Here is an 11,776-nt window from a genome sequence, read left to right as displayed (position 1 = left end):
AATTAACCTTTGCAAAGGTCATCAAATATTCATGATGCCAGTCCTTTCGGTTCTCATGATCTGCAACCAGAAACCACGAGTACAGAACCTCCGATCTGTCCTTGCCTGATGGAGCATGAAACACCAGAGGAGGTGGTTCTGGAGAGGAATCAAAGTAGGAAACAGCCATTACAGCAATTTCATGCCGAATAAGTGGTCAGTCAACTGAGTGAGGTGGCTTTTCCCTGTGCTCAGCGTGTCCCTGTCCACAGGTTCGTGGAAAAGCAACTTTATGCCAGCCTAGCTGTGACCTCAAGGTGACTAGAGCAGGCTCACATTCCGCAGCAACCTCAGTCAGGTAATATTTCTTCACTTCCTCTATCCTTCGTTCAAATCAATCATGGCATCTCCTCTATGTCTGTAGGTTTTCCCATATGTTTGTTTTCCTCCAGTATTCTCCTTTTATTTCCTCTGCACGTGAAAGTATGGAAAATCTCATGGCTAACAGAGTTCTTCATTTCTCTTTATGTCTACCAGCTGCAATTTAGAGAGAGACCGAATAGACAGACCAGGACAGGAGAAAGTTGAGCAAATGACCTGGAGAGTATCTTCTCTCTGGGCTAAACATTTCCATCCTTCAAAAGAAGAGTTTGGCTAAAGAAATTGGCAATTTAATATAGTTAAACTCTTTACTTATAATAGTATCTGTTGACCACCTCAGTATGCTTTGAAGTTCATACTTTTTCTGAGACTCACACTTTTAGATGTTGAAGCTAGAATTTGAACTCAGATCTCTGTGATACACACACACACACATATATCATAAAAACTATGTGTACCTATCTAAGAATAAAAAATCATAAAAATTGTATGTAGATCTAAATATACATTCTTATTCTTGCATCGGGGAAGGTAGACATAATTTTTATGACCCAAGGCCAACAATTCTGTTTTCAAGTCATTCTTTGTATTTGAGCACATGTAAGTGGCTTGGAAGAAGACACTTAGCAGGAAATGAAGGACTTCAGAAACTGGTCTATCCCAGGAAATCAAACGACTTACATTAAAGGTGGCATGTCCCCGATAGTGCAGGACAGTACTCAGTTCACACCTTTTTTTTTATCAGAATTTTCAACAAATTCTTAGAATGTCCATGTTTGCTGACAGTATGTTCTGGTGTAGATGATAAAGGGTGAACATGTCTGGGACAGCCCTGATGAAAGCCCTGAGCCCAGTTTCTCTTCTAATTAGGACTGGGATTATACATGGCTATTGGAAGAAAAGAAAAGTTATTTTAATGGTTTACTTTGCCTAGTTGGAGCAGAAGGACCTTCTCAAGTCTGAATCCCTGGGGATCAAGCCAATATTGAGACCACCATGTAAAGTTTACAGGAATGGCAGCACCTCAGGTGATAGGTTTTCTCATTTGGAAATCCAGCTGTGCAGGATGTTAGGAATAAACTATCTCAAGTCTTTTTCTCAGGCTTCACCAAGCAGGACATTGGATGAAATTAAATGGCTACCTTTTCCTACCTGACCATACTTTTCCTGGTATCCTCCACCTTGGCACATACTGTTTTTTCAGGTAAGCAAACTTATAAGTCTTGGGAGAGAAATTTCTGATATCCTCTTTGTTGTAGAAAAGAAAAGTAGGCATGTATGTCTGGATGGGGAATGTTAGGCTTGACAGTGCAAAGTGGGTATGAATTGTGTACCACTGTTAGAAAAGGAAGTTACTGGGGGGCCTGGGTGGCTCAGTTGGTTGAGCATCCGACTTTGGCTCAGGTCATGATCTCATGGTTCATGGGTTCGAGCCCCATGTCAGGCTCTGTGCTGACCTCTAGCTTAGAGCCTGAAGCTTGCTTCAGATTCTGTGTCTCCCTCTCTCTCTGACCCTCCCCTGCTCATGCCGTCTCTATCTCTCAAAAATAAATTAAATGTAAAAAAAAATTTTTTTTTAAAGAAAAAGAAGTTACTTTGGAAAACCCTCCAAAATTTGAAAATGAAGTAACATAATGCATGGATCAAGAAAAATCCAAATGGCAACTCAAAATTTTTTTGAACACAAGAAAAATAAAACAAAATGAGTGAAAATTTTGCTTCAAAGAAATGTCGCTACCTTCACACCCCTTTCCTTTCGATTCCAATCCTACAACCATCTTTATGGACCCAGCCTCATTGGTGTCCATCTTTCCTGTGTTACTTTTTGCTTAGATAAACATATGTGTGTACATTGTGTCATTTCTCCTACTTTCTTGCATAAAAGACAGCACACTATAGACACCTGTTTGCAACCTCCTTTTCTCAATTTACAAATATCTTGAAAATTAATACATATCAACTCATAGGGATCTCCCTCATTCTTTTATACAGCTGCATAGAACTTCATTGGGTGGGTGTATCAAAGTTTACTCAGCAGTCTGCTATGTATGGGCATTTAGTTTGTTTCCAATATTTCTCAATCACAAACAATGCTGCAATAATCTTATGCACATATGTTTTTGTATTGTTGGAGGTATAGCTTCACGGTAAATTCTTTAAACTAAAAGATATCTGATAAACTGGAAGAAAATATCTGCAACACATATCACAGATAAAGAACTAATACACCTAATGTATAAAAATCCTTAAAACTGAGGGAACTTAAAAACCCAAATGTCAAATGAATAACATGCTTGCATACATAGACAATTCACACACATACACATACCCCCAAAATACAGAAATGGTTCTTATATCTGTAAAAGATAGTCCAACTTAACTATGAAAAAACAATGCTAATCAAAACTATCTTAAAACACCATTCTTCACTTATTGGAAAGGCTTTCCTACATTAAGATTAAAGAGAAATCCAGTTGATCCTGGCATGGTTTTGTTTCTTATGTTCAGATGCATTTGAAGTTTATTCTTATATATGATATGCCATATATATTTGTACTTTATTTTATTTCTACTAGAAGAAAGTCATTATTTTTCTTTTCTCTTCCCTGTATCCAGCCACTTTTGTCAATAATAGATTCTGGGTTTTATTTAGAATCAGAGAGAAGCATTCCATCTTTTTTATTTTTTAAAAGATTGTATATGCAATTGGCATAGTCTATTCCAGGAAAGGTTGGTAGGCTTTGTGTTTCCTGGGAGAAAAAAATGAAAATATAATTCAAGTTTTCTCTTCAAACTTTAGAAATTCCAGCTTTTGGAAAGTTAGAATTTTCTGGAATATTTAAAAGATCCTCTTACAATGAGAGATACCAAAGAGCAGAACTACAAGATGTCTTTTCTTACTTCCATCTCCTACGGCCAGCTGGCCACCCTCCATCCCCAGGAGACGCCAGCATCCTAGTTTCCCAGAGCCAGTTGGTCTCTCCCAAAGAATCTCTAAAGTTTCTGGCCATTACTCATAGTATCCTCTTTAGCTCAGCATCTTGGCAAAAACTAGCCTAATGTTTTATTTACTTTAGCATATTTAATTTAAAAAATAACTTTAAAGTACGTACACTCACCCCAATTGTAGTGAAGAGGAAATTAAAGCCAACAAAAGTCAAGTAACTTAATGAAAATAATGTAGTTTGCAAGTTATGCATACAATCCCACGTGGTTTTTACTCTTTTTTCAGTGACATAGAAAATTTATAAAATTAGGACTATGAAAATGAAAGGAAGAATGAATAAATGGATACAGTAGTTTAACAAAAGAATGCCACCCACAAATTCTGTCGCTATAAGTTATTTTGTATATTTCTGTGCAAATGAGTAATTAGATTGCATTTCTTTATTCAGTTAGTAACTTCAGTGGGTGAAGTCATAGTCCATGAAGAACTATTTCTTTTAACCTATTGTGTATGTACTTTATCTGCAGAAATCTTCAAGTCACACCATATGGCTAACTGGCCTAAGGTAAATTTAAATTTCTCAGTTCTCAGTTCTGATGCTACCCTGATGACTCTCTCGACCTCAGAGACTGAAAACTTCATAGGGATAAATAGAACAAGTTTTCCATGCGACCTTGGGAATGTATCTTAACCTTTCCAGATGTAGATTTAATCTCATGTAGCACAAACATTATAACCGTAAAATACTTGGCTGAGCATTAAATGAAATAACACTGGTCACTTGTGTAAGGTCATAAAACTAAACAGTGGTAAATACAGGATTTATTTCTCGCCTCAATACAGAATCTTCACTCTTATCAATTACATTTGAGCCCCTTCCCCTAGAATTTCACAAACACATAAATATCTCTATTCACAAATTCCTTAGAATGAGTGACTGGCATTGGGACTCTAAGTTTAAGTAAAAATTCTGCACTTAGGATTTTAAATGCGTATGTTATAATGCTTATGACTTTAAGAGATGATGGATGGGTGACTGATTTTCTGACGTCGCAGTCAGCAAAAAACCTGCCTGACCAAAGCCTTGTCTTTGTAATTCTTGAAAAAGAGTCAATTGACTAGTAATATTTGATATTATTTCTGTGAGGGGCAGACGTGATAGGCCAGGAATAGATGAGGGAAAATCTATCAATTGTTATTCATATGATATTTTATGATTTTTGCAGCCGCCATGCAAAATGTACTACTCGCCAGATCCTTTTAGTGATCCAAAATGTCCGAATATAACAGCGTATGTTTGCGCTACAAGTGGCCAGACTTACCAGAATGAGTGTTTCTTTTGTGTTGATCAGTGGTAAGTTCAAAATAAAATAGCATTATTTTTTCCTCTATCCATATTCACAGAAATATCAAATAATCTTAGCCACAGAGCTGGGTTTACTGATGGATGGGATTTTGTTTAATAACTCTATTTTTCATAAAAGACTGGGGACAGACTATGTATAAAGAGAAAAGTCTTTCCGAAAAACTTCAGTTAATATTCAAAGTTAACTCATTAAAAAAGAAAGAAATGCTTATGTGATGTTTTGGCAAAACTGTACAATGATCATACTAATAGACATTTATAGATTATATTCAAACAATGAATAGAAATCCATTTTTTTAAATCACTCAAAAATGTTTAACAAGTCAAATTGTTGACATGCCAATGAATAGCACTCATAAGTATTTCATGGTAGACATAAATAGATATAGATATCAACCCAGACGTAGGCACAGACGTAAATATAGATAGAGATACACATGTGAATAACAAAAAGAGCACATAAAATTAACAACAACTTATATATTTCTTTGCCTCTCAACTAAGTTCAATAGTCAATTTAGATTTAAAAATTAATAATATTCCTTGTGATATATTTTAAATTCCATTTGAAATTGTTTTTACAAACAAACTTACATCTAGTTAGTAACTTTTCCATGACCTATCAGATCTTTTGGTTGGAAATCCCCAAGGCTATCCTTGAGTTTGATGATTTGCTAGCAGAACTCACAGACCTCAGAAAAGCTGTTTCGCACATGGTAGCAGTTTATTACAATGAGAGGATCTGAGTAAAATCAACAAAGGCAGAAAGCTTGTAGGGTGGAGTCCGGGAGAGAGCAATCACAGGCTTCCAGCTGATCTTTCCCAGTGGACTCACACGGGCAGTGTTTCATTCTCCCAGCTCTGATGTATGACAACGCATAGGAAGTCTTGTCAACCTGGGAAGGTCACCAAAGCCTTGGTTCCCAGGCCTTTTGTTAGAAACCAGTCACCTAAGCATGTAGCACCTGCACAGCTAACAATTACTTAGTCTCCAGCCCCCACATTGCCAGAGGTCAAGATTGATACAGGGTGGCTCAGGACCCTAGTGAAAAACAGGCGTTCACTTAAGCCTATGACCCCAGGTTATAAAGTCACTCTTATCAGGAGAGATATTCTAAAGGCTTATGGATACTTCCTAGGAGCTAATGTGAGCATCTTTTATGCATATCTTCCTTTAAAGACAATCTTCATGGGCTTCCAGTGTCATGTTTTGACCTCATGAGGACGTTATTTTGAGAACTGAAGGAAATGGATGTAGAAGCTATTGAATAAAGGAAATATTTGCTCATCTTCAGAGCAAGTTCAAGACTCTGAAAATGATTGAAATGTCATTTAAAGGAAAAGAATGGGAACTGAAAAAAATGGGTATTAACCAAGTAGCTACTTCAGTTTCAAAGCAAGATTAATGAGAAGTCATCAATGTCACCAGACTATGTAGAATAATTAAATTACATTAACATTCCTTCCTAATAGCTGCCTCAGCCAAGGGCTAATTAAGCAAGACACTCTGAAGTGCCTTCTTAGCTCTTCCACAGAATCCTTTGTCCACATCCTATGGTATTTGGACACACACTACTAAAAAGAGCAGTGTAGGAGGAACTGAGTCACAGTGGCCTGGGCTTCTGGAAAGTAGCATAGACTGATGCAGAGCTATAGTGCAGGCCTCTCTCTTGCACAGGTGACAACCCAGTGACTTCTCAAAGTTGGTTCTGAGATTTCTTTCAGCCTCATCTAGGAGACTTGAGAGAGTCTCAGCACTACTGAAATCATGCCTCAGACCTATTCTGACAGAAATGGGAGGAGACTGAAGAAACCATATCCCTTCCTTCCTTCCTTCCTTCCTTCCTTCCTTCCTTCCTTCCTTCCTTCCTTCCTTTTTTCTTTCCTTCCTTCCTTCCCTCCCTATCTTGTGATTCTCCTAAATGTATGGCAAACATAGCTGTTATATCTTAATCTAAGAATAAATAAAGAGCCCTGTTGATTAAAAAAGCAAAAAATGGTTCAGTAACACTGCAACTAGTATGAGACCAGGTTTTACCAAACATATCTACTTCCGAAACACCTTGATGCCAATGGCAGAGGTGGTGCAGTGGCCTGTGTATTTGTGTCAACTCTCAATGTGACTTGCATGTATAAGCTTGGTTGTCGTGCTCTGTCCATTTCTTGGGGCAAAAAGGACTGTCTTGATGTTCTTTTGAGTGATGGAAGGAGGAGAATAATCCTTCCACCTCTGCTCTTAACGATTTTGGGAAGGAAAAGCTTGAAAAATTGGGACTCCCAATCTTGAGAGATACTCACCATTTGCAAATGGTGTAAATCCCTTGGGGAAAAAAAAAACAAAACAGAAGTGTTTTAGGATGCTGATAAAGAAGTAGAAGGACCCGCCTCATTGCAGAAACACAGCTAGATAAATGTCAAATTATTTTGAATACCCAAGAAAATGATCTAAAAGCTGACAGAATGAACTCTACAACTAGAGGGAGAGTAAAGACCACTTCATTGAAGGCCAGGAGAAACTCTGCATAGGACCAACCTGAGGGAAAGAGCAGCCAAAACACAGCAGCTGAATGCACACAGTGTCCAGCAGAGACATCAAAAAGAATAGAGAAAAGATCCAAATAAATAAAACATGAGTGAGAGAGGAGAGCTCACAACTAACACCACAGAAATAAAAATAGTTATGAGAGAACATGATGAAAAACTATAGGCCAATAAATAGGGCCACCTGGAAGAAATGGATAATTTCCTAGAAACACATAAAATTGCCAAAACTGAAAAAGAAATAGAAAACTTGAACATACTGATAATCAACAAAGAAATGGAATCAGTAATGAAAAATTTCCCAACAAACAAAAGTTCAGGGTCAGATGGCTTCATAGGGGAATTCTACCAGACATTTATTTTTATTTACTTTTTAAAGTTTTTAAATTTATTTTTGAGAAAGAGAGAGAGAGAGAGAGAGAGAATGAGTGGAGGAGGGACAGAGATTTAGGGAGACAGAATCCAAAGCAGGCCCCAGGCCCTGAGCTGTCAGCACAGAACCTGACATGGGGCGCAAACTCATGAGCCGTGAGATCATGACCTGAGCCAAAGTTGGATGCTTAACTAACTGACCCACCCAGACACCCACTACCAGATGTTTAAAGAACAGTTAATACCTATTCTTCTGAAACTGCTACAAAAACCAGAAATGGAAGGAAGACTTCCAGACTAATTCTATGAGCCCAGCATTACCTTGATTCTAAAAACAGATAAATACCCCACTAAAGAAAGAGAATTACAGGCCAATATTCCCAATGAACATGGATGCAAAAATTCTCAATAAAATACCAGCAAATAAAATCCAACAGTATAGTAAAAGAATCATTCACCATGATCAAGTGGGATTTATTCCTGGGCTGGTTCAGTGTCCACATGTCAATCAATGTGATACACCACATTAATAAAAGAAAAGATAAGAACTATATGATTCTCTCAATAGATGCAGAAAAATATTTGACAAAATACAGCATCCATTCTTGATAAAAAACTCTCAAGAAAGTAGGGATAGAAGGAACATACCTCAACATCATAAAGGCCAAATATGAAAGACCAACAGCTATTGTGTTCAATGGGGAAAAACTGAGAAACTTTCCCCTACTGTCTGAACAAGACAAAGATGTTCACTCTCACCATTATTATTTAATAATCAGACATTACAAAGAAATAAAGGTCATCCAAATCAGCAAAAAAAAAAAAAAAAGTCAAACTTTCACTATTTGCAGACAACATGGACTCCATGTAGGAAACCTGAAAGACTCCACCAAAAAGCTGCTAGAACTGATATATGAATTCAGCAAAGTCTTAGGATACAAGATCAACATACAAAAATCTGTTGCATTTCTATACACCAATAATGAAGCAGCAGAAGAAGACATCAAGGAATTGATTCCATTTATAATTGCAGGAGTAACCATAAGATACCTGGGAATAAACCTAACCAAAGAGGTAAAAGATCTGTAAGCTGAAAACTATAGAACACTTATGAAAGAAATTGAAGATGATACAAAGGAATGGAAAAACATTCCATGTTCATGGACTGGAAAAGCAAATATTATTAAAATGTTTATATTACACAAAGCAATCTACACATTTAATGCAATCTCTATCAAAATAACACCAGCATTTTTCAGAGAAGTAAGTTAGAACTATACTAAAATTTGTATGAATCCACAAAAGACGCTGAATAGTAAAAACGCTTGTTGGAAAAAAATGCAAAGCTGGAGGTTTCACAATTCTGAGTTTCAAGTTATATTACAAAGCTATGGTGCTCAAAATAGCATGGTACTGGCACAAAAACAGACACATTGACCAATAGAAGAGAATAGAAAATCCAGATATGGACCCACAGCTATACAGTCAACTAATCTTCAACAAAGCAGGAGAGAAAATCCATTGGAAAAAGACAGTCTTTTCAACAAATGATGTTGGGAAAACTGGACAGCAACATGTAAAAGAATGAAACTGGACCACATTCTTACACCATACACAAAAAGAAATTCAAAATGGAAGAAGACCTAAATGTGAGATAGAAAACCATCAAAATCCTAGAGTAGAATACAGGCAGCAGCCTCTTTGACATCAGCTATAGCAACTTCTTAGTAGATACATCTCCAGAGTTAAGGGAAACAAAAGCAAAAATGAACTCTCAGAACTTATATCAAGATAAAAAACCTTCTGCACAGTGAAGGAAACAATCAACAAAACTATAAAGCGACCTTTGGAATGGGAGAAGATATTTGCAAATGGTATATCTGATAAAAGGTTAGTATCCAAAATCTATATTTTAAAAAAAGCCCTCATCAAATTGAACACCCAAAAAACAAATAATCCAGTTAAGAAGTGGTCAGAAGACATGAATTGACATTTTCCAAAGAAGACGTACAGATGCTCAACAGACATATGAAAAGATGCTCAACATCACTTAGCACTTGGAAAGCACAAATAAAAATTGCAATTAGATATCCCTCACACTTGTCAGAATGGCTCAAATGGACAACACAGGAAGTAGATATTAGCGAGGACTTAGAGAAAGGAAAACCCTCTTCCACCGTTGGTGGGAATGCAAACTGCCGCACTCTGAAAAAAAAAATGCATGGAGTTTCCCCAAAAAGTTAAAAACAGAACTACCCTATGATCCAGCAATTGTACTACTAGGTATTTATCCAAAGATTACAAAAATACTAATTCCAAGGGGTACATGCACTCCAGTGTTTACAGCAGCATTATCAACAATAGCCAAATTATGTCAACAGCCCAACTGCTGACTGATGAATGGATAAAGAAGATGTGGTAGAGGGGTGCCTGGGTGTCTCAGTCCACTACAAGTCCAGCTCTTGATTTCAGCTCAGGCCATGATCTCATGGTTTGTGGGATCGTGCCCACGTTGGTCTCTGTGCTGACAGGATGGAGCCTGCTTGGGATTCTCTCTGTCTCTTTCTCTCTCTCTCTCTCTCTCTCAATAAATAAATAAACAAAACAAAGAAAATGTGGTGTATATATACAATGGAATATTACTCAGACAATAAAAAAAACCTAATGAAATCTTGCCATTTGCCACAACATGGATGGAGCTAGAGTGTATTACATTAAGTGAAATAAGTCAGTCAGAGAAAGGCACATACCATATGATTTTACTTACGAAGAATTTAAGAAACGAAACAGATGAATGTGGGGGGCAATGAGAGAAGCAAACCATCAGAGATTCTTAACTATAGAGAAAAACTGAGGATTGTGGGAAGGGCATGGGTGGAGGATGGGCTAAATGGGTGATAAGTACTAAGGAGGGTACTTGTGATGAGCACTGGGTGTTATATGTAAGTGATGATCACTAAATTCTAGTCCTGAAAATAGTATTACACTATATGTTAATGAGCTGGAATTTAAGTAAAAACTTGACACGACAAAAAGGGAGAGAGAAAGAAGGAAAGAAACTAGAAAACCGGGAGTGCAAGTTTTGGCCAAAATTGATACAGAATTATAGTCCTTATCCTTAAAAGAATCCCTCCACCTACTCAGTGCAAGACCTTTATAATAACCAAGAAAATAGAAAATTGTATGAAATAGATCCCAGATGCTTCAAAAGTTTGTGACCTCATTTGCCAAATAAATATATGCCTAGGAAAATTCATGATAACAGAAAACAGCATTGGTTTTGTTCAACTGAAACAGTATTTTAGTAAGCCTTGAAGTGGTAGACAGCATTTCAAAACTCAGATTTTACCAAAAAAATATCGATTTCCAACTTATTTTGAAAAATAAAAATTATGCTTATAGTAAGCTAGGATTTCACATTTTAAAAAAAAGCAACAACTGGCTAGTAGTAGCTGGCCCTCCAAATGGGGTTCAGACCTTTCAGACAATCCCACCTTCTCTGCTATTATGAAAGTGGCCCACCCCACTTATTCACGTTATCAGGTTGGCTCTTAGAAGTTAACCTGTTTGCAATCCCTTAACCAGGCGAGTAGATTAGATACACATGAAAGATAAGCCTGAGAGGGGGCTCAACCTGCGGAGTCTCTTGAAAGAAGTGAAGGTTAAAGCATTCTTTGAAAAAAGTCAACAGGAAATAGTACAAGCAACTCATACAGGGCTCTCTGCTTCAGAACACATTTGGAAGTGAGAAAAAGTGCAGTGTCTTCAGGGAAATGATAAGGAGAAAAGTTATGTTGAAATGCATGTTAGGTATTTAGGGAACAGTAATACATAAGGGCGGAAGGTTAGGCAGAGGCTAGCTTTCTGCGGGAAAATATGTACCCAAGTAAGGAGAGTAGACGGTTTTCTGTGAGCGGTGTAAATCTAGTGAAAACGTGAACAGTGTGAATTAGAGGAATTACCATGCACAGCACTCTCCTTATGGTTCTCTTTTACTTCTTGGTAAAAAAAAAAATTGGGGGGGGGGGCATTGCTATGTTGAATGGAAAGGTATCAAACTGGGAATAAGTTAAGGCAAGAAAGATTCTTTGTTGAAAAATTCACAGAACATCTTTTTGAATAATTAAAATATAGAGGAAGAGAGGGGGGTGATGGGCTGGAAAAGAGATGGGTGTAAGGGGAATTGCAAA

General features: G+C 37.2%; 1 protein-coding gene across 5 annotated transcripts in view; it reads left to right on the top strand.

Annotated features, from left to right (window-relative positions):
- The first annotated feature begins 216 nt into the window (after positions 1–216).
- SPINK7 (serine peptidase inhibitor, Kazal type 7 (putative)) overlaps positions 217–11,776 on the top strand; it is a 22,678-nt gene continuing 11,118 nt past the window's right edge. Inside the window, exons 1-5 of one of the 5 annotated variants that reach the window (XM_029941619.1) lie at positions 217–337; positions 1,463–1,564; positions 3,835–3,872; positions 4,534–4,661; positions 6,352–6,642. In XM_029941619.1, coding sequence (XP_029797479.1) covers positions 1,495–1,564; positions 3,835–3,872; positions 4,534–4,661; positions 6,352–6,355 — 240 coding nt within the window. In that variant the 5' untranslated portion in view covers positions 217–337; positions 1,463–1,494 and the 3' untranslated portion in view covers positions 6,356–6,642. Of the gene's footprint in view, positions 338–1,462; positions 1,565–3,834; positions 3,873–4,533; positions 4,662–5,853; positions 5,936–6,351; positions 6,643–11,776 lie in introns of those variants that run through there. The other 4 variants (XM_029941620.1, XM_029941618.1, XM_029941616.1 and 1 more) reach the window with 4 other exon arrangements.

This window comes from Suricata suricatta, chromosome 6 (genome assembly GCF_006229205.1).
Source record: "Suricata suricatta isolate VVHF042 chromosome 6, meerkat_22Aug2017_6uvM2_HiC, whole genome shotgun sequence".
Lineage (NCBI taxonomy): Eukaryota > Metazoa > Chordata > Mammalia > Carnivora > Herpestidae > Suricata > Suricata suricatta.
This window is presented reverse-complemented; position numbering and strand designations above follow the sequence as displayed.